This window comes from Canis lupus, chromosome 31, assembly GCF_003254725.2.
Source record: "Canis lupus dingo isolate Sandy chromosome 31, ASM325472v2, whole genome shotgun sequence".
In the NCBI taxonomy this organism is placed as follows: domain Eukaryota; kingdom Metazoa; phylum Chordata; class Mammalia; order Carnivora; family Canidae; genus Canis; species Canis lupus.
In genome coordinates this window covers 39,729,410-39,751,626 of record NC_064273.1, presented here as the reverse complement: position 1 = coordinate 39,751,626, position 22,217 = coordinate 39,729,410, and the positions used below count along the sequence as shown (strand labels likewise).

Below are 22,217 nucleotides of genomic sequence, written 5' to 3'. Positions count from 1 at the left end.
GGGGTGGCCTGGACAGTGCGGGCCGCCCACTGCACTCGGCTCCTCCGTCACACCTCAGCCAGACACCACGAACCGCTGTTTTAATTTCATCTTGTTCACTTGGCAAAAACGGCATTTACCCTAATTTGTATTTCAATCACTAATGTTGCAATTTTTTCAAATATTTATTGGTGATTTTATTTAGTTCTGTGACTTGCCTTTTCCTGTGACTTGCCTCTAATTTCACCGGATAGTCCTCGTCTCCTGACTCTAGGGTCTGTCACCTGTCACCTGGCGCCTTGCTCCAAGCACTCGCTGCCCTTTTCAGTCACGTGTGCTGCCGCCACGCGGATGCTGACAACTCCCAGACTCAGGCCAGGGCCGCCTTCTCTCTGTGAACTTCCCGTCTGACCCCGACACACGGGCCCCACAGATCCTGTCGCTGATGCGGATGTTCTCACACACAACTCCTCAATCCACATAGGGTTACACTTCAATGCACAGCGTGAGAGGAGACATTTCGAGGGCTCACCAAGGGCCACGACCCCTATGCCACTGCTGCTTTCCTGCCTCGGGGCCACCGTGACCCCATCTCCGCGGCTCTGCCCGATACCTGGCCCGTGGCAGCCTCCTGACTGCTCGATGGTAGCCCTTCCCGGCCCTTCCTGCCCGCTCTCCCCGGACCAGCGGCTCTGCCGGGGCCTCTCCTCCTCCCTCGCGGTTCAGAGTGCAGCCCTTACCTTTGTGTTACTAGGTCTTGTTTTGAATCAACAAAAATCAAAAAGGCCCAGAGGCGCCCGCCTTGCTGCCAACTCCCCACGTGGGCATCCAGCAGGTGCCGCGGCCCCCTGCCCTCGCGGTGTGGGACAGGCCTCCCCAAGTTCCTGACAGCGGGGCCCTCCCCTCGCTGCCGGGGCTGACAGCACCACGGCACACCGGCCTGTCCCCATGCCCTAGAAGGGGCGACACGGGAATGAGGAGAGCAGCCACTCTGGAGCACTGCCTCCTTCGCAAACTGCCAGCAGTGGCTTCACAGATACATCTTCTGATCCTTTAAAAACGTACAGCTCTTAGTAGGAACAGACATTTGCGGGCTGGCAAGGGCCCCGTGTTTAACCACGGCCACACTTTCCCTCCAGACTTGAGAACTCAGACTGCAAAAGGCGCGTCAGTGCCCGTCCCATGCGTCACCGTCACCGGTGCGAAGCACGAAGGCCACCACGCGAGGTTCCCAGGCCCAGGAGGGAGGGAGGGTGGGAGGGTGGTGACCGGGTCACAGGGAGCCCGCGGCCGCACTCACTTGAGGGCGCTGAGGTTGAACTCGTAGGCGTTGTCCCAGAACAGGACCTTGCTGCGGTAGTCCCGGTCGGCGCTGCAGGGCACCAGGTGCAGGGCGGCCGTGGTTGGCCAGATGATGCCGTCCTCCTTCAGCCACACGTCCCGGGCATACAGGATCGACTCAATCATGAACTCAAACTGCACAGGAGGAGACACAGGGGGACAAGGTGACCGAGGCCCGCGTCTGACAGGCAACCTGGGAGGGCAGATCTCGGACCCGCACGCCAGTGGGGGCGCCAGTCCCCTCCACGGCCCGGGGTGCAGTCACGCGAGCTCCCCCCTGGACCCGGCAGCAGCCAGGAGAGCCCGCACCCTCGCCCCCTCCCTCGCCCCGAAGTGCTGCAGGGTTTTAACTGTCAAACCATGCAAGTTTGGCCTGGGGTACTCTCAGAATTTTCATGAGTCGGTAAGTTGACTGACATCACTTCTTAAAAACATGAAACATTAAAGCAGGAGTGCCACGGAGGTTCACCTGGTACCTAAGTCAGAAGAGCAGCCCAACACCGCCTCACACCCCTTGGAATGCACCGGACAGACGGGGATCGGGGCTGTTCACAGCCCCGAGGAGCCAGCCTTCGTGTCTGAACCAGTGTGCCGGGGAGTACGGCTCAGGCCAGAGGCACTTCATCCTGCAGCTGATGGGAAGCCCCAAGAGGGGTTTTTTCTTTAATTTAGAAGTAATTCAGTATGAAAAGATTTAGAAAACTCAGAAAAGCACAAAAATAAAAGTCATGCATAAACTCAGCACCCAAATGGAACCACTGTTTGGCAGTTTATCCTCAAGGACTCTTCTTCACCTACACATACATGCACTCATAGGAAAATTACATACATATAATTTTTATTTTTTTTAATTATCACTAATAAATCAGTTAGTCTATAAATTTTATAAATTTTAATGCTTGGGGATCCCTGGGTGGCTCAGCAGTTTGGCGCCTGCCTTTGGCCCAGGGCGTGGTCCTGGAGTCCCAGGATCAAGTCCCGCATTGGGCTCTTGCATGGAGCCTGCTTCTCCCTCTGCCTGTGTCTCTGCCTCTCTCTCTCTCTCTCTGTGTGTCTCTCTCTAATGAATACATAAATAAAATCTTTTTTAAAAAATTAAAAAAATAAATTTTAATGCTTGTATGGCTCTGAGTAACCAGAAGCAAAATCAGGATACAGAACAGGAACCCCAAAACACTCCTCGTGATTGCTTCTGTGGTCGCCTCTTCCCACCACCTCCAACCTCTGGAAACCACTAACAGGCCTCCCTGTGGTTTTGTCTTGAGAATGCGGCATAAATAGAATCATATAATATGTAATCTTTTGAGACTGGCTTCTTTCACTCATAATATCAACTTTTTCATAGGCTAAAAGGTTCTGTCCTGTGCTTTCTATCCTGTTCAGTTTACCTGTCTTTCCTTGTTACAGTATCACAGTGTTTTAACTCTCTATGTAACTTTAATTATGCCAGTCTAATGTCTCTGGGGTTTGTCCATGATATCTGTATATCAATAGTTCATTCCTTATTGCCCGGTAGTATTCCACTTGTGTGTGGACCACAGTTGTTTATCCAATCACCTGTTGAAGGACACTTGGGTTGTTTCCAGTTTTTGGCAATCATAATTAGAGCTAGTATAAATATTCACATACAGGTTTTTGTGTGAGCACAGCTTGTGTTTCTCCAGTGTAAATACTCAGAAGTGTAATAACTGGGTCATATTGTAAATGTACCCATAAATTTATAAGAAACTGCCAAACTCTCTTCCAGAGTGGCTGTGTGATTACTATGGGTTTTAATTGCTCCATAGCACCTGGTGTTATTGTTTAAAAGTTTAGCCATTTCATTTTAATTTGTATTTCCCTTATGGCTAATAATGTTTAATGTCTTTTCACATGCTTATTTCTCATCCATATATACACTCTGGTAAAGTATCTGTTCAAGTCTTTTGCCCATTTTTCACTCAGGCTTGTTTACTTTCTTGTTGAATTTTGAGAGTTCTTTGTATATTCAGTATACACATTAGATATGCAATTTGCAAGTATTTTCTTCTAATCTTATCATGCCTTTTCATTTTATTTTACAGAGCGACACTTTTAATATTGATTAAGTCTGGCATATCAACTTTTTCTTTAATGGATCATGCTTCAAAAATCAACTAAAAAGGGCAGCCTAGGTGGCTCAGCGGTTAGGCACCTGCCTTCGGCCCAGGGCGTGATCCTGGAGAGCTGGGACTGAGTCCCATGTCGGGCTCCCTGCGTGGAGCCTGCTTCTCCCTCTGCCTGTGTCTCTGATTCTCTCTTTCTCTCTCTCTGTGTGTCTCTCATGAATAGATGAAATCTTAAAAAAAAAAAAAAAAAAAGGAATCAACTAAAAACTCCTTGCCTAACCCATGAAGATTTTCTCCCAATATTCCTTCTGAAAGTTTTATAGTCTATGCAATTAGATCTAGAATCAATTTTGAATTAATTTTTTGGTAGAAGGTATGAGGCTTAAAAATGAAGTTCATTCATTTCTTTTTTCTTTCTTTCCTTTTTTCTTTTGTATATGGATGGCCAAATATACCAATATCTTCTAATGAAAAAAAAAATCTTTCCTCCATTAAATTGCTTTTGTTTCCCTGTTAAAAATCAACTGACTCTATTTTTAGAAATCTATTTCTCTATTTTGTTCCACTAAATGTGTCCATCCTTTCACGAATATCACACTGTCTTGACTACTATAGCTTTATGATAAGTTTTACAGTGAAGCATGTAATTCTTCCAATTTTATTCTTTTAAAAACTGTATCCGTTGGGGCACTGAGGTGACTGAGTTGGTTAAGTGTCTGCCTTTGGCTCAGGTCACGATCCCAGGGTCCTGCGATGGAGCACCAAGTCGGGCTCTCTGCTCAGCGGAGAGTCTGCTTCTCCCTCTCCCTCTGCTCCTCCCCCTCTCTCAAATAAATAAATAAATAAATAAAATCTTTTAAAAATCCTATCAGCTATTCTAGTTTCCTTCTACACAGATTTTTACAATGAGCTTGTCTATACTGACAAAAACAATCCTGCTTAGACTTGGATTAGAACTGTATTACAGCTACAGATCAGTTGGAGAAGAGACTCTTTACTAGGTTGTCTTCCAGTCCATGAACACCATGTTTCTCCATTTATATGGGTTTTCTGTGACTTCTTTCATCAGCATCTTATGGTTTTTGGCATACAAAAACTGTATGTGTCTTGCTACCTAACTGTTTCATGTTTGGGGGCCTACTCCAAATGCTTCTCTGTACATTGTAGCATATGAAAATATGACTGCCTTAAAAAATAAAAAAAATTAATTAAAAATATGATGCCTTTTGAATGTTAACCGTACACTCTGTGATCTTCTTAATTTGCCTTTCAGCTCAAGGAAATATTTTGGAGATTCCTTGGAACTTTCTACAAAGACAATCATGTGGTCTGAGGATAGGGATGGTTTATTTCTTTGTTTTCAATCTGTGTGCCTTTTATTTCTTTCATTTTTGCACTGGTTAGGATTTCCAGTACAATGTTGAACAGGAATTGTAGTCATCCCACCTTTTCCTGCTCTTATGGGGAAAGCACTGATCTTTTTTTTTTTTTTAATTTTATTTATTTATGAGAGAGACAGAGAGAGAGAGGCAGAAACACAGGCAGAGGAAGAAGCAGGATCCCTGCAGGGAGCCTGACCTGGGACTCAATCCCGGGTCTCCAGGACCACGCCCTGGGCCGATGGCAGCGCGAAACAGCTTAGCCACCTGGGCTGCCTGGCCCTGATACTTTCACCATTAAGTGGCCATATGTTTTTTGTAGATGCCCTTTACCAGATTGAGTAAATTCCTTTCCTCTTTCAAGTTTGTTGAGAATTATGAAGTGAAGCTGAATTTTCCAGCCCAACATACAAGAAGCTTAGAGGTTGTCATTCTGTCCTAACAAGTAAAAAGCAAATGAAAAATCAAGAACTCTTCTTAGACATGTAAGAGGTATTAGGTCACAGTACAATCTGCTCCCTCCAAAATGAGAGAATTAAACAGGCTTATATAGAGAATCACAAATTACTAGAGCAGAAACCTCCCCTGGAACCACACCAACTGTAATTGATGAATTGCTGGAGGTTTGGTGTGGACAACTCTAAGTGTTACACACTCCAGGCAGGCTCAGTCATAAGGGCACCCCCACATGTTTGTGAGTTTTCCCTCCTGGACCTCTACCAGGTTCCCACAGTAAATATCAGAGAAAAATCCCCTGACACTTCTGACAGGACATTGGGAAAGAAACCATTGTGAAATATGCTAGAGTATTCTGTTCTTCCTAATAGGCTCTGTCCTTCGGGGAAACTAGGTAATCAGAGCCTAACCTAACTGAGCTGGGAAAAGGGAAATACTCAACTCCAGACCCCTGTAGCCATCCTGTCCCACCTAAAAGGGTGAAAAGAAACTAAGAAACATTTTTGAAGCTCACGGTTTAGAGCCATAAGTTCACTGAAGGACTGAGACCTAATCATAGGACCAGAGGATGTTTCCACATGCTCCATACTTCACCACCACATTACTAAAAGCCTGTTTAAAGCAGTTCCTTGGGCAGCCCTGGTGGCGCAGTGGTTTAGCGCCGCCTGCAGCCCAGGGTGTGATCCTGGAGACCCTGGATTGAGTCCCGCGTTGGGCTCCCTGCATGGAGCCTGCTTCTCCCTCTGCCTGTGTCTCTGCCCGCCCCCCCGCCCCGTCTCTCATGAATAAATAAATAAAATCTTTAAAAAAATAAAAAATAAAATAAATAAAAAATGAAGGAAAATAGATTTTCTTAGATAAAGAGAAACTGAGGGAATTTGTTGTCAGGAGACCTGCCTTCCAAGAAACGTTAAAAAGAAGTTCTTTAGAGGGAAGGACATGATACAGACTGAAATATATAAAATTATAAACGAAGAGACATTGCAACTGATATCACACAAATACAAAGGATTGCAATAGACTACTATGAACAATTATATGCCAATAAACTGGATAATCCAGTAGATAAATTCCTAAAAAAACATACAAACTACCACAACAGAATCATGAAAAAACAGAAAACCTGAACAGACCAATTACTAGTAAGGAGATTGAATTAGTAATCAAAAAATTCTCGACCAACAAAAGTCCACAATCAGAGAGCTTCACAGGAGAATTCCACCAAATATTTGAAGATCAATACCAAATCTTCTCAAGCTCTTCTAAAACACCAAAGAGGATGGAACACTTGCAAACTCATTTTACAAGACCAGCATTACCCTGATACCAAAGCCAGATGAGGACACTTTACAAGGAAATTATAGACCAATATCCCTGATGAATATAGATGGAAAAATCCTTAAATAAAAATTAGCAAACTGAATTCAACAGTACATTGAAAGGACCATATGCCTTGATCAAGTGGGATTTATTCCTGGGATGCAAACACACTTCAACATAGTAAATCCATAAATGTGATATACCACATTAACAAAATGAAGAATAAAAATCATATAATTACCTCAATATATGCAGAAAAAATATCTGATAAAATTCAACTACATTCTGTGATAAAAAAATTTAAAAAACTGAGTATTAGGAAAACATACCACAATAATACCACATAACATAATAAAAGCCATATATGTCATGCCTAGAACTAACACCATACTCAAAAAGCAGAAAGCAAAAAAATAAATAAATAAATAAATAAATAAAAGGCAGAAAGCTTTCCTGTAAGATCAGGTGAAAGACAAGGATGCCCACTCTCACCACTTTTATTCAACATAGTACTAAAGTCCTAGCCACAGCAATCAGGCAAGAAACAGAAATTTAAAAAGCATTCAAATCAGAAGGAAAGAAGTAAAACTGTATTTGCAGATGACATGACATTATATATAGAAAATCCTAAAGACTCCACCAAAAAAATTGTTAGAACAAACAAATTCAATAAACGTGCAGAATATGACATCAATATACAAAAATCAGTTGCGTTTCTATACACTAACAATGAACTATCAAGAATTAAGAAAATAATCCCATTTACAGTTGCATCAAAAATAATAAAATACCTCAAAATAAATTTAACCAAGGAGGTAAAAGACAATGAAGAAAGAAATTAAAGAAGACACTAATAAATAGAAAGACACCCCCTGTTCATAGATAGGAAGAATTAAAATTGTTTACATGTCCATACTACTCAAAGCAATCTACAGGTTCAATTCAATTCCCATCAAAATTTCAAGGGCATTTTTCACATAAATAAGAAAAGCAATCCAAAGGCTCCAAATAAACATAGCCTCTTCAGAAAGAACAAAGCTTCCTGACATCACGCTTCCTGATTTCAAACTATATTACAAAGCTATCGTATTTAAAACAATATGGTACTGCCATAAAAACAGGCACCTAGATCAATGGAACACGACAGAGTCCAGAAATCAGCCCATGCATACATAATCAATTAATTTTCAACAAAGAAGCCAAAAATATATAATGGGGGGAGGAGAACACCTTCAAAGTGGTGTTGGGAGGGACGCCTGGGTGGCTCAGCAGCTGGGAGTCTGCCTTCGGCTCAGGGCGTGATCCAGGAGTCCCGGGATCAAGTCCTGCATTGGGCTCCCTTTGGGGAGCCTGCTTCTCCCTCTGCCTGTGTCTGTGCCTCTCTCCTTTTTTTTTTTCATGAATAAATAAATAAAATCTTTTTTAAAATGGTATTGGGAAAACTGGATTACTGCATACACAAGAGTGAAACTGGACCCCTATCTGACAACACACACAAAAATCAAGTCAAAATAGATTAAAGACTTGAACTTAAAACCATAAAATTCCTAGAAGAAAACACCGATCTTGCCAATAATTTTTTGGATTAGACACCAAAAGCAAGGGCAACAAAAGCAAAAATGAACATGTGGGACTACATCAAACTAAAAAGGCTCTGCACAGCAAAGGAAACCATCAACAAAAAGATAAACTATGGAATGGGAGAAAGTATTTGCAAACTATATAACCAATAAGGGGCAAAAACCCAAAATATACAAGGAACTCCTACAACTCAATAGAAAAAATATTGTTCTAATTGGGCAAAGGTACATTTTTTTTTCCAAAGGAGATATACAATGGGCAGTAGGTACATGAAAAGGTGCTCAATATCACTATCGGGGAATGCAAATCAAAACCACAATGAGGTATCACATCATACCTGTTATCTCTATTATCAAAAAAACAAAAAGTGGGACGCCTGGGTGATGGAGTCGGTTGGGCACCCCACTCTTGGTTTCAGCTCAGGTCGCGATCTCAGGGTGGTGGGACTGAGCCCCATGTCAGGATCTGTGTGCAGCAGGGAGTCTGTTTCTCTCTCTCTCTCTCTCTCTCCCCCTCTCCCCCCTCCGCCGCTCCCACATGCTTTCTCTAAAATAAAAAACAAATCTTAAAAAAAAAGACAAAAGGTAATAAATGCTGGCAAGAATATGGAGAAAAGAGAACCCCTCAACATTGTTAGTGGGAATGTAAACTAGCACAGCCACTATGAAAAATAGTAAAGAGGTTCCTCAGGAAATTAAAACTAGAAAATACCATGTGATGGGCAGCCTGGGTGGCTCAGTGGTTTAGCTCCGCCTTCAGCCCAGGGCGTGATCCTGGGGTCCCGGGATCGAGTCCCACGTCAGGCTCCCTGCATGGAGCCTCCTTCTCTCTCTGCCTGTGTCTCTGCCTCTCTCTCTCTGTGCTTCTCATGAATAAATAAATAAAATATTTTTAAAAAAAAAACCACTGAATTTTATTAAAAAAAAAAAAAAAGAAAATACCATGTGATCCAGCAATCCTACTTCTGGGTTTACATCCATAGAAAACACAATCATTATCTCAAAGAGATCTGTACTCCCATGTTCACTGAAGCATTATTCACTATTACCAAGATATGGAAACAACCTAAGTGTCCACTAACAGATGAATAAAGAAAATGTGAAAAAAAAAGAAAATGTGAGAGATATATACATGTACAATACCATAAGATATATAACTATAGATACACACAATGGATTACTCAGCCATGAGAAAGAAGGAAATCCTGCCATCTGCAACAACATGAAATAAGCCACAGAGAGATGCATAAAAACTGCATCATATTGCTTATATGTGAAATCTTAAAAAAAAAAAAAAAAGTTTTAAGTTGAACTCATAGAAACAGAGTAGAAAAGTGGTTACCAGGAGCTCAGGGGTGAGGAAAATAGAAGACACTGGTAAAAGGGTACAAACTGTCAATTATAAAATGAATAAAATCTTAACTGTGGTGACTACAGTTGACAACACTGTCATTGTGAGGTGACAGATGTGTTAACTCAACGGGGGGAAGCTGTCAATAATGTATACAGATATCAAATCATCATACTACATACTTTAAGTATCTGACAATTTTATAATTACACCTCAATGCAAATGAAGGTAGATGACAGATGGATGGATAAATAGATTATAGATGAAGAAGTGAGCTTCAAGAAAGATTACAATTGAGGACTATTTTTAGTTCTCAATTTGGAAAAAGTTGGAAATGATCTACAAAGTGAATATAACATCAATTATGAAAATATGAATCTTAAGTTCAAATCATCAAAGCGTGTTCATGTGAGGTTCTAAACCAACATGCCTTTGAGCATTAAATTAATTTACCCTTAATTTATGCTCACTAAATTCCCTAATTTTATTTGCTTAAAAAAAATATATTTTTTAAAAAGTGGAGGAAAAACCAGGAACAAAGAACAAACGGAACACGGCAACAAATGTGGTAGATACATTAATCCAACTACGTTAATAATCACTCTGAATGTCGATTGTCTAAATATACCAATTACAAGACAGAGATTATCAGAGTGGATCAAAAACTAAGATGCAATGAGGTGCTGCCTACAGGAAATCCACTATAAATGTACAGACGAGGGGCGCACGGCGGCTGGCTCAGTCAGAGGAGCGTGCAAGTCCTGATCTCAGGGTCATAAGGTTGAGCCCCACATGAGGTGCAGAGATGACTTGAAGAAATTTTTTAAAAAAAGAAAACTTAAAAAGGTAAAACAAATAAATAAATATACTGACACATATAAAAGTAAATGGATGGGGAAAGATCTCTGCTGCTAACACTAATCAAAAGAAAGCAGCAGTTAATTTCAGACAGAGCAGACATCAGAGGAAGGAAGTTATCAGAGATAAAGGGGGCAAACATAGTGATAAAGGGGTCAATTCTATAGAAGACATTAGGCCCGTAACAACCGAGGATCACTGTGAAAGGCAAAACAAACAGAGCTGTAAGGAGAAACAGATGACTCAGGAAAGGGCAGGATCCAGCGGAGAGAAAGTCTGCAAGGACACAGCTGACTCAACACCACCCTCTATCCACTGGACCTAAAGCACATCTACAGATGTCTTCATCCAACACCACATGCCTCCTTCCCAAGCCCACACCAGGAGAGACACATTCTGGGCCATAAGACACATCTTAACCAATTTGAAAAATAGAAACTATACAATGTCTCCTCTCAGACCACAAAAGAATTAAACTAGAAATCAGTAACAGAAAGTTAGCTGGAAAATAAAAAAAAAAACCTTGAGAGATTAAACAACATTTCGGGGGGGGGGGGGGGTAAAAACACACGGATCAAAGAAGAAATCTCTTAAAAATATATATATATTTTTTTTATGATAGTCATACAGAGAGAGAGGCAGAGACACAGGCAGAGGGAGAAGAAGCAGGCTCCATGCATCGGGAGCCCGACGTGGGATTCGATCCCGGGTCTCCAGGATCGCGCCCTGGGCCAAAGGCAGGCGCCAAACCGCTGCGCCACCCAGGGATCCCTCTTAAAAATATTTTGAATGGGATCCCTGGGTGGCGCAGCGGTTTAGTGCCTGCCTTTGGCCCGGGGCGTGATCCTGGAGACCCGGGATCGGATGTCACGTCGGGCTCCCTGCATGGAGCCTGCTTCTCCCTCTGCCCGTGTCTCTGCCTCTCTCTGTGTGATTATCATGAATAAATAAATAAAATCTTTAAAAAAAATATTTTGAATGTTGCCAAACTTCTTGTGCATTAATTGACAGTCATGTAGACTACAAACATAGGTTACATAGACTTATTTCTGAATACTGAACCATCCTTGAATTCCAAAAATAATCTCTTCTTTGTTGTGACGTTATTCCCTATATGCCCTGCAGGACTACATCTGCTAGTATGTCTGAGGAGTTCTGCATTTATGAACATGAGTTATCGGTCTGTAGTTTTTGGTTTGGATTTGGTAACCCCAAAGAGCTGAGAAGTCTATCCTCTTCGGTTTTCTGAAAGCCATTGTTCTGATCTGGTGTTGTTTCTTCCTTAAATGTGTTCGTACATTTTACCAGTGAAATAATTTGGGCCTACAGATTTCTCTTCAGAAAGTTTTCAACTATAAATTCAGTATCTTTATTAGTTATTTGATTATTCAGGTTATCTACTTCACTGTGGGTTAGTTGTGTGAAAGTCTGCTGTTTTCAAAAGAATGGATCTTTTTCATCTAAATTACTGAAGCTATGTATGGAGGGAACCAGAGGAGGAGTAACAACGCACTCAAGACCAGGTCAGTAGGGGCCCCTGGGGGCTCAGTGGCTGAGCATCTGCCTTTGGCTCAGGTCATGACCTGGGGTCCTGGGATCAGGTCCTGCATCGGGCTCCCTGTGCCCACTTCTCCCTCTGCCTGTGTCTCTGCCTCTCTCTGTGTCTCTCATGAATAGATAAATAAAATCTTAAAAAAAAAAAAAAAGAGATGAGGTCAGTATACCTCAAACTCCAGTCTTCTTTCCCGAGCTTCCTGCTACCGTATGCTTCTCAAAGTCCTCAAGGAGTGTCTCCCGCACCCTGTCCTGGACCTATTGCTGCATTACCTGGGGGAGACACAGTGGAGTGTGTTTACTCTGCCTTACCTGGAACTGAAGAGAGATCATTTCTATGTATGATTTTTATTTTGAAGATTTACATGTTTGAGAGAGAGCGTGAATGGACAGTGGGGAGGGGCAGAGGGGGAGAGAGCTAAGGCAGACTCGGTGCTCAGTACAGACCCCAATGTGGGGCTTGATCTCATGACTCTGAAATCATGACCTGAGCCAAAACCAAGAGTCGGACACTATCTGACTATGCCACCCACACATCTCGCTATGTATGATTTTTTAAAACAAAACTGGAATCATATCGTACATGATTTTTTGTGCTTTTTCTAAAAAATCCAACCTATGGTTTTCCTCTAAGATTATTACAAGTTTAAGGTGTACAGCCTGGGGATTTGGTTTGTATGTACTGTGAAATGACCACAATAGGTTTAGTTCACATCTATCACCTCATATTGACACATTAAAAAGAAAAAAAGGGGACGCCTGGGTGGCTCAGCGGTTTAGCTCCTGCCTTCAGCCCAGGGCGTGATCCTGGAGACCCGGGATCGAGTCCCACGTCAGGGTTCCTGCAGGGAGCCTGTTTCTCCCTGCCTGGGTCTCTGCCTCTCTCTCTGTGTCGCTCATGAATAAATAGATAAAAAAGAAGAAGAAGAAGAAAAAGGAAGAAGGAAGAAGGAAGAAGGAAGAAGGAAGAAGGAAGAAGAAGAAGAAAGAAGGAAGGAGGAAGGAAGGAAGGAAGGAAGGAAGGAAGGAAGGAAGAAGGAGGGGAGGGGGAGGGGGAGGGGAGGGGGAGGGGGAGGGGGGAGGGGAGGAGGGGAGGAGGGGGAGGAGGGGGAGGAGGGGGGAGGAGGGAGGAGGAGGGAGGAGGAGGAGGAGGAGGCGGAGGGAGGAGAAGAGGAGAAGGAGGAGAAGGAGGAGAAGAGGAGAAGGAAGGAGCAGAGGAGAGGAGGAGAAGGAGGAGAAGGAGGAGAAGGAGGAGAAGAAGGAGAAGGAGGAGAAGGAGCAGGAGAAGGAGGAGAAGGAGGAGAAGGAGGAGGAGAGAAGGAGAAGGAGAAGGAGAAGGAGAAGAAGAAGGAGAGAAGAAGGAGAAGAAGAAGGAGAAGAAGAAGGAGAAGAAGAAGGAGAAGAAGAAGGAGAAGAAGAAGGAGAAGAAGAAGGAGAAGAAGAAGGAGAAGAAGAAGGAGAAGAAAGAAGAAGAAGAAGAAGAGAAGAAGAAGAAGAAGAAGAAGAAGAAGAAGAGAAGAAGAAGAGAAGAAGAAGAAGAAGAAGAAGAAGAAGAAGAAGAAGAAAGGGGATGCCTAGGTGGCTCAGAGGTTGAGCATCTGCCTTCAGCTCAGGGTGTGACCCCAGGGTCCCGGGATCGAATCCCACATCGGGCTCCCTGCAGGGAGCCTGCTTCTCCCTCTGTCTGTGTCTCTGCCTCTATCTGTGTCTCTTCATGAATAAATAAAATCTTTTTTAAAAAATAGAAGAAAATGAAAGAAAAAGAAAAAGAAAAAGAAAAAAAAAAAAAACAACTAAGCCTTGTGGTAGAAACTCTCAGATCTACGGGCTGACCTTTGAACAAGCAGGGACTAGGGCACTGACACTCCATGCAGTCAAAAATCCACCCATAACTTTTGACTCCCCCAAAACTTGATTACTAATAGGCTGCTGGCGTCCTGTAGCCTTACTGGTAACACAAATAGTCAATCAACATGTATTTTATGTTATTTGTATTGTATACTGTGCTCTCACAATAAAGCAAGCTAGAGAAAAAAAAATGTTAAGGAAATCATAAAGAAAATCCACTTACTATACTGCCCCATATTTATCAAGAAAATCCCACATCTAAGTGGACCCACATGGTTCAAACCCGCGCTGTTCAAGGGTCGACTGGACTCTCGAGATGACTGGCCCGGACGTTACACAGCAGTATTGCTGCAGTCACCAGGCTGCACCTGACGGCCCGGGGCCCGCCTCTCTTGTACCCGGCAGTCTGTACCTATGACAAACGGCCTTCCAGTCCTTTCTCCCCTCAGCCTCCCTTCCCCTGCCAACCGCAAATTTCATCTCTTTTCCTAGTTCACGCTGGTATTTTAGGTACCACATATAAGTGAGATCACACACCATGTCTGACTTATTCTACTTGGCATAATGTCTTCAAGGTCCATCCGTGCTGTCACAAATGGTAGGAACTGCCGGCCTCACAGCTGTCCTACCCCAAACAGATGTCAGAACCAGGTGGTTTCACCTCACCGTGACAGCCATAGCTCTCCCCAGACCCTCTGCTCACAACAGCCCCTCTGGGCCCCATCCACACCCCCTTCCTTGGCACAATCCACAGCCATTCCAAGTGTCCCGGCGTCCGTTACCAGCAGACAGGTCCCCATCCACTCGGACACCAGCACGTCCACCTTCTCCGGCAGCACCACATCCTCCACCTTCTGCTGGAACACAGTGATGATGTCGGCAAAGCCATTCTGCATGACCAGCTGCCCTGTGTGCTGGGCCATCTCACTGGCCTCCACCGCATACACCTGCACGTCACAGAAGGATCATCAGTGTGCGGCCCACCCACAGAGCAGCCTGTCACCTGCCCTGGGCCCGTCACTCCAGCCAAGTCAGAACCAGCCTCAGGGAAAACAGCGACAGAAGGGACTGGGGGTGCGCAGCGGGGCAGCCGGGCCTCGCTGTGCTACTTCCAACAGTGGAGCCCTGACCAGGGAGCTACCTCTAATCCTAACTCCACCTTCTGCCTAAAATCAACAGGGGGCTGCAGGTGGAGAGAAAGCTCTGCACCTGCGCCGGGCGCCCACTGCAGGGGCCCTCCTGGGTCAGACCCAGCGGCAGGGGTCCCCTTCGCACAGCAACATACCCCGTAACCCCGATGCCTAAGAGCAATCGGACCTTAAGGGTACCAGTGGCTGAGACGATTTCAAGCCCAGGTGGCCAGAGGAAGGTCCTGCGCACTATATCGTGGTTCTGACAGCCGCTGAACTCCAGTGGTCACTGTCCTGCAGCTTCACTTGCAAACTAGGAATTTCAACCACCTGCGTCGGGGGCCATCGTGGGGCTTCAACTCTGGGAGCCCCACACTTGCTTTAAAGGGATCTACACGACACATGGACACATGTGTTTCTCTATTTAACTGAAATAAACATTTTACAAAACATATCCCGCCACACGCAACCCACTCCGTTCTCTATTGTGTCCTACTCTACTCTGTGCGGTCTGTGACTTATCCCACCGATGTCACAACCCCCGACAGGCTCAGGCTGCAAGAACACAGCGCCCGTCCCCCTGACGTGGAGCCTCTGCACATGAAGGACGCTTCACTGGGACCCAGCCCAGGAGCCGCTGAAGGGAGAGCCATTTCTCACTCACTGCTTTGGGCTGCGCATAATGTGCGCAAAACAGGCTGATGATCCCAGTCCCACAGCCGACGTCCAGGATCACTTTATCTTTCAGGGACTCTTTATTCTGCAGGATAACATGGTGGTATTTAGTAGTTCGCGGCTGGTCTGCCAACATCTCCAAGTGAAGTTTCTAGAGGAAATACACATTAGGAATCATTGCTTGTAATCTGAGCTATGCTGATCCCTGGTTTAAGAAGGAAGATCAGAGACTAAGCTATAACCCCTTGACCCCACCATCCCACACCTAAAAATATGAGCAATAAAGAGGGGAAAAAAAAAGCAAAAAAATTGAAAGGCCTAAATATGCCAGTAGGTAAAAATACAACAGTGAAGGAATGGAATGGAAGTTTTTGGAATCCTTCCAGGCAGCGTGATGCTGTCTGCAGCTTCTCCCTGCAGCTCCCCGAGAGCCAGGTGAACAGAGAGGAGGGGACCACTCAGGAGGTGGTGCAGACACCGCCCTCCTGACCACTGTTCCCATCCAATTCCCCATCAGTATCCATCAGGATACTTGGCCAAGTATCCACCAAGAGAGAATGTGGACAAGCCACCAGGAGAGATGCCAGAGGAGGCGCACAAGCCCCACAGGAAACTAGCTCTGGAGGGTAGGTGACAACCCCACTGACCCTCAGGGGGAGCTCGAGGGCCCCAGCCACGTCCAGAGGGAGAAAAACATGAAACCTGAAATAACATAGCACCCATGGTAATCACACCAACCTCCAGGAAACAGAGAAAGGCTCCTCCAAATGGTTCATGAAGCCACAGGTGGCAGTCAGAGCCTGGAAAGGCCGCACGCACAGCACCGTCCCCCGCACGTCACTCCTCAGGTCTCACGCTGCAGAAAACCCAGCCTACACACGCAGGGCTGTGAGGCAGACACTGAAGCTACCCAGACACGTCAGCACAGACAGGAAGTCAGCGTGGCACCCTCACAAGCCCATCCGGGCTCCTCACAAACCACTGAGGACTGAGAAACAAAGAGACTGAGGATCAGAGTGGACACAATCGAGACTTGGCCACCTCGCCTAGACTAGTCCACCTTAACAGAAGGTCAGAACTGGGGTACTGAGGTGCACCGTGCTGCCACCAGGGGAAGAAAGCCCAGTGGTGGCATTATCACCACGTAAAATATGCTTCAGATCAAAGAATAGTCCCTGCGAAGAACAGGGTCAGGTCATAGTAACAGAGGAATCACTTCAGCAAAAGCGCATAATGATTCTAAACATTTTTGTACCTAATAACAAAGCTTCAAAACACACGAAGCAAAAACCAATAGATACGCAACAAGAAATAGACAAATTCACAGTTATAGTCAGAGACTCCAACACCCTTATCTCAGTAACCAACAGAAAAGTAGAAAGAAAATCAGTAAGGACACAGACTTGAACAATCTATCAACCAATTTAATCCAATGCTTATAGAACACTGTACCCAACCACATAAACCAGTAATACACAAAAAACATCAAGGAATAGATTTAACAAGACATATACAGCACCCTATGTCAAAACCTTAAAACTGAGAGACGTAGAGTAAGGCGGAAGAAATGAGGACAGTCAGTGCAATGTTATAAACATGTCACTTCTCCCTAAGTTAATGGAGACTTTCCCTGCAATACCAATTAAAACACCAGCCAATTTGGCATGGGGAATGGTGCATAACACATGGTAACAAAATTAGCTTCAAAAAATTAGATGATAGATAAGCCTAGCCATAAAAGTACTAAAAAATAGGAGGACTTCTAGAGGCCCAGTTCTCCCAGATGTTCAAAAGCTTCAATAATGAACATCTGGAACTGCAGAAGAAATGAACAGACTAACAAAACAGAACAGAGATTACTTCTGTAATCTTCTGTAAAGATCCTAGAAATTAAATATATGATAAACATGCATTTCCCGTAATCAGGAAAAGGAGGATCATCCAATAACTGATGCTGGAACAGCTGGATATTTGGGGGAAATTAAGTTCTAATTTTACCTTATTCTTTACAACGAGCAAATTCCAGATTGATTTAAATATTTCATTGTCAAAAATGGTGCCACAGGGCAGCCCTGGTGGCGCAGCGGTTTAGCACCGCCTGAAGCCCAGGGTGTGATCCTGGAGACCCGGGATAGAGTCCCACGTCAGGATCCCTGCATGGAGCCTGCTTCTCCCTCTGCCTGTGTCTCTGCCTCTCTCTCTCTGTGTGTCTCTCATGAATAAATAAATAAAATTCTTAAAAAAAAAAAATGGTGTCACAAAAGTGCAAAAAAGAAAGCATGGATGTTTATAATCTTGGAGTAAAGAAAGCGTTCAAATTAGGACAGAAAACCCAGAAGCCACAAAGAAAAAAAAAAAGGACAAATCAGACCACAGAAAGGTAAAAAGTTCCCTGGGAAACAAGAGAGGCAAGTGGTAAGTGTAATACATACCATAGGTACAGGCTAACTTGCTAATTAAACATATAAATTGACAGAAATAAAAAGAAAAACATGCAAAGTATGTGAAAGCTTACCCAAACAAAAGAAGAAACAGAAAAGGCCAACAAAATATAGAAGATGACCAACCTGACTTTAGAAAATGGAAATCAAGATCAGGAAATATCATATTCCACCTTCAAGATCAGGAATCTTTTTTGCTTTGGTGATATGTGGTTATGAACGAGCGTTCACATGATTGGTAAGCGTACAAGACCCACCACAGTAAAAACACGCATACGCACATCTTACAAATTTACCCAATAGAAATTCTAGCAGCAGTTTAGCAAGACTCTTGTAAGAGGAAGCCCATTACATCACCGCTTGTCACGGTGCAAAGCTGTTAGGTAAGTAAATCACCAACGTGGTGCTTTCGAAACCAACAAAATTCTCTTTCTTAATAGTTTGAAAGCTCTAATCATGTACATACATCAGGGCGCTTTCATTTATTATAACGTTTAAATTATGAAACAGGACCTACCTCCTAGCAAGTGCCTTACAGTTTGTCAATGTAGCAAACAGGCATGCAACCAACACCAGAACACGGCCAGCACCCCAGGCCTTCCCACCCCGGCCTTGCGGACAGGAAAGCTGGGAAAGAAAACCTCACCTGAAGTGCAAAGGGGACACCCTGAGGGGTGCATACTCAACAACTACCACTCCACCACAGCAAACGCCAAAGGAACAGGGCTACTTTCCCTTACCCAGCAGGAGGAAGATTTTCTGCTGGCCTAGCAACAGCCCAGCCAACGAGAAGCCGCCACACAGCCCGCCCACCCCCTTCCCTGTAACAAAGTCCCCCCACCTGAGTCCCCTGCCTTGGGTCCCCAGACTGGCCCATGCTTCCCCACACTGAGCGGGTTCCAGACTGCAGTTCCTCTGCTGCTCCTGAAGAAACCCATTTTGCTGGTGTAACAATTATTTTATTTTAATAAAATATTTAATAAAACAATGGTGGACACCATCACAGACCCCCTGGTAACAGTAACCACCATCCTGATTCTCAGGGAACCAGCTCCCTGATCATTTACATTCATCTTTTAACACTGTTTTCAACCTTATATAACTGAATCAAAAGTTATTCTTTGATGTCTTGTTTCTTTCACTCAACATTACGTCTGCAGTGTTTATTCCGCAGGCATCTGTTTTTACCTAGCTTTAAGATATAAACGGGCTGTCTGGATCATAAGGTTATGAGTCTTTATCCAAACTGGAAAAAAATAAAACTAGTAAGTTAGTGATTTAGAGGTATTATTGTTGACTTGTATAACGTTTTTGTATTTTATTTTTAAAATAAAATTTGTTACTATTTTGTAAATGCTGAGAAAAGTTCATAATCCCATTGCTCCGAAAACATCCTTAAACCACCATGGGCCAATCCAGCCCACCTGCTTTTGTAGGGCCTGCAAGCTAAGAATGGCTTTACATTTTTTTAATGGTTTTTAAAAATCAGAAGAACATGCCACGCTCATTTCTTGTGGCTTTATGGCCTCTTTTGCACTACAATGGTAATGCTGAGTAGTCACATGGCCTGTGAAGCCGAACAAGAGCTCTGCAAACCCTGCTCTAAACCAATGAAGAGAAGCAGCCCAGGTGAAGCTACCTTTACACTAGACAGAGGAAACCACCACCCAGCCCATAGAACAGGGAGTCTGGGAAGCAGTACCAGGGTCCCGTAGCTGCCGAAGTACTCTTCATCCTGCCACGTGTCTTCAGGGTCACACTCCTCCAGGTGCTTCCCAAGGTGGTTTGCAGGTATGTACCCACAGCAGCCGGCACGCTCGCCCCACCACCAGTCAGCAGTTGTCTGTCTCAGGATGAGAATTTTTTCTCCCCTTAAAAAACTGAGCTGGAAAAAAAAACCATACATACAAGTCAAAATTTAGAGAAACCCATAGTTGGTATTTCAATCGTGGCTTAGTGATAAATTCCCCCATCTTGGGGCCCAAATCACAGCTATTTCAAAAAGGACTCAATGGGTAATTATACAAACTCACAATTTCTAAAAATGACATCAAGATTTAGAGACTTTTGTGGAACATCTACATGAAAGAAAAGCACAGCTTAATAGATATTTTTTAAAAGAAAGGGTAAACATTTTTGAATGGCTTAAGACAGAATTTCTCTATAGCCTCTTCACTGTAACTGAGCTATGTGGTAGCTGATTCATTTACTAGAGTAGAAAAAGCAACATTCAAGTCAATATATTTTTTTAAAGATTTATTTATTTACTTGAGGAAGAGAGTGCAAGCAGGGGGAAGGGCAGGGGAAGGAGAGAGAACCTCCAGTAGACTCCCCGCTGAGCCCAATGTGGGACTCGATCTCACAACCCTGAGACCACAACCTGAGCCAAAATCAAGAAGCAGATGCTTAACCAACTGAGCCACCCAGGCATCCCTCAAGTCGGTATTTTTATTTTACAGCCTTTTTTTTTTTCATTAACTAGAATAGGTTCTAAACCCAGGTTTCCAAACAGAAACTGAACAGGTGCTCCTTTCCCCATTCCTTACCCAAGTATCTCTTGCCTAAAGCCTGGCATCAGAATTTGTTAGGCTGGGAAGAAAAGGGTTACTCTCGGGTCTCATTTGGCTCTAAACATCTGAATATTTCTTAATTCTGGTATGGCTTCTTCAAAATTTACATCTAATTCATCATTTAGCACACTAAACCCATAAAACATGGACCCAGGCCTCACGGCCCCTAAATGTGAGCAAGCGCACAGGGTTACCTGCGTCTGGTCAGTGGCAGAGTAGTCTGCGATGGCCACAAACTCTTCCGGGTGCACAAGCTCCTGGAGATGCTCCTGGTCACCGCACTCCACGTGATCTTCTCCCTCCTGCTCAAAGCCAAGGAAACAATAGGGGATGACTATGGGCTTCTCTCTCTCTCTCCATCTTAATAACCAAGAGGCTACAGGTTATTAGGATGATTTCGAATGAAGATTCACATGACCACCTTTAATCCCATAGTTTGGATCATCTTCACTAGCAGGATCGAGGGATCTGGATCCCTCCTTGCATTTTTATCTCTAGTACAAAATTATTTGCATCCAAAAAACATCAGAGAAAGAAATAAGAAAGAGGCACTTTTAGTGTCTACGTGGTGACTGACCCTGATCACCAGCAACTCATTCTGAAAGTGGGGACCAGCGCCAAGAGAAAGAACCTAATTCTGGGCGTCATGCTCTTAGGACCTCATCACACCCGAGGACAGAGCTGGGCAGGTCTCAGGAAGGTGACAGTGAGCTGGCATGACCCTCCCGGCCTTACTTGGACTGCACTGCTGCTGACACATGCTGCTCAGGACCACACACTTTCTATCAGAACAGGCTTTTCTGGAAGACGTCCCCTGGACGTGGTAGAGACTCCAACCACAGCTTGCAGCTCAGCGAAGCATCCCTGTCCCCATGTATACGCCTTAAACAAATTCCCTAAACATACATGTAACTCGTGTTCCTTTGAAGATGTGTGAAGGCACAAGCATACACAGAGGAAAGTTAAAACCATCTGTAATCTCGCCCACTGGTTAGAAATAATAATGGTTAACACATTAACATTCATATTTTTCCAGGTTTTTTAAAAAAAGATTTCTTTATCTGAGAGGGAGAGGGAGACCTTGAGTAGAGGGGGAGAGGGAGAGAGAATCTTAAAGAGACTCCCCATTGAGGGGTGCCCGGGGGTCTCAGCAGTTGGGTGTCTCCCTTCGGCCCAGGCTGTGACCCCAGGGTCCTGGGATCAAGTCCCACATCTGGCTCCCTGCAGGGAGCCTGCTTCTCCCTCTGCCTGTGTCTCTGCCTCTCTCTGTGTCTCTCATGAAGAGATAAATAAAATCTTTAAAAAAAAAAAAAGGAGACTCCCCACTGAGTGCAGAGCCCAATATGGGGCTCAATCTCACGACCCTGAGATCATGATGTGAGCTAAAATCAAGGGTCAGATGCTCAACTGACTGCACCACCCAGATGCCCCCAGGCTCCTTTTTAGGTGTACATACAGCCTGTGTGTACAGGGTGTTTACTGGGATCATATAATTCTGCCTTGTGAAATGTTTCCCACTTACTAAATTCTGAATATTTTTCCTCATTAAATTACTCCTAATGCTACATTTCTAATATCTGATAGTATTCTGTCCTATGAATTATCATAACTCATTTATCCAGTCTCCTAGTCGTGTACCCTTAAACTC

At 44.1% G+C, this 22,217-nt stretch overlaps 1 protein-coding gene across 2 annotated transcripts in view; it reads right to left on the bottom strand.

Annotated features, from left to right (window-relative positions):
• PRMT2 (protein arginine methyltransferase 2) overlaps positions 1-22,217 on the bottom strand; it is a 34,088-nt gene that overhangs the window by 4,486 nt on the left and 7,385 nt on the right. For both annotated transcript variants that reach the window (XM_025462220.3, XM_035709288.2), the window contains exons 3-7: positions 20,764-20,871; positions 19,702-19,884; positions 15,548-15,709; positions 14,536-14,700; positions 1,280-1,455 (exon numbers count right to left, since the gene is read on the bottom strand). In XM_025462220.3, coding sequence (XP_025318005.2) covers positions 1,280-1,455; positions 14,536-14,700; positions 15,548-15,709; positions 19,702-19,884; positions 20,764-20,871 — 794 coding nt within the window. The remainder of the gene's footprint in view (positions 1-1,279; positions 1,456-14,535; positions 14,701-15,547; positions 15,710-19,701; positions 19,885-20,763; positions 20,872-22,217) is intronic.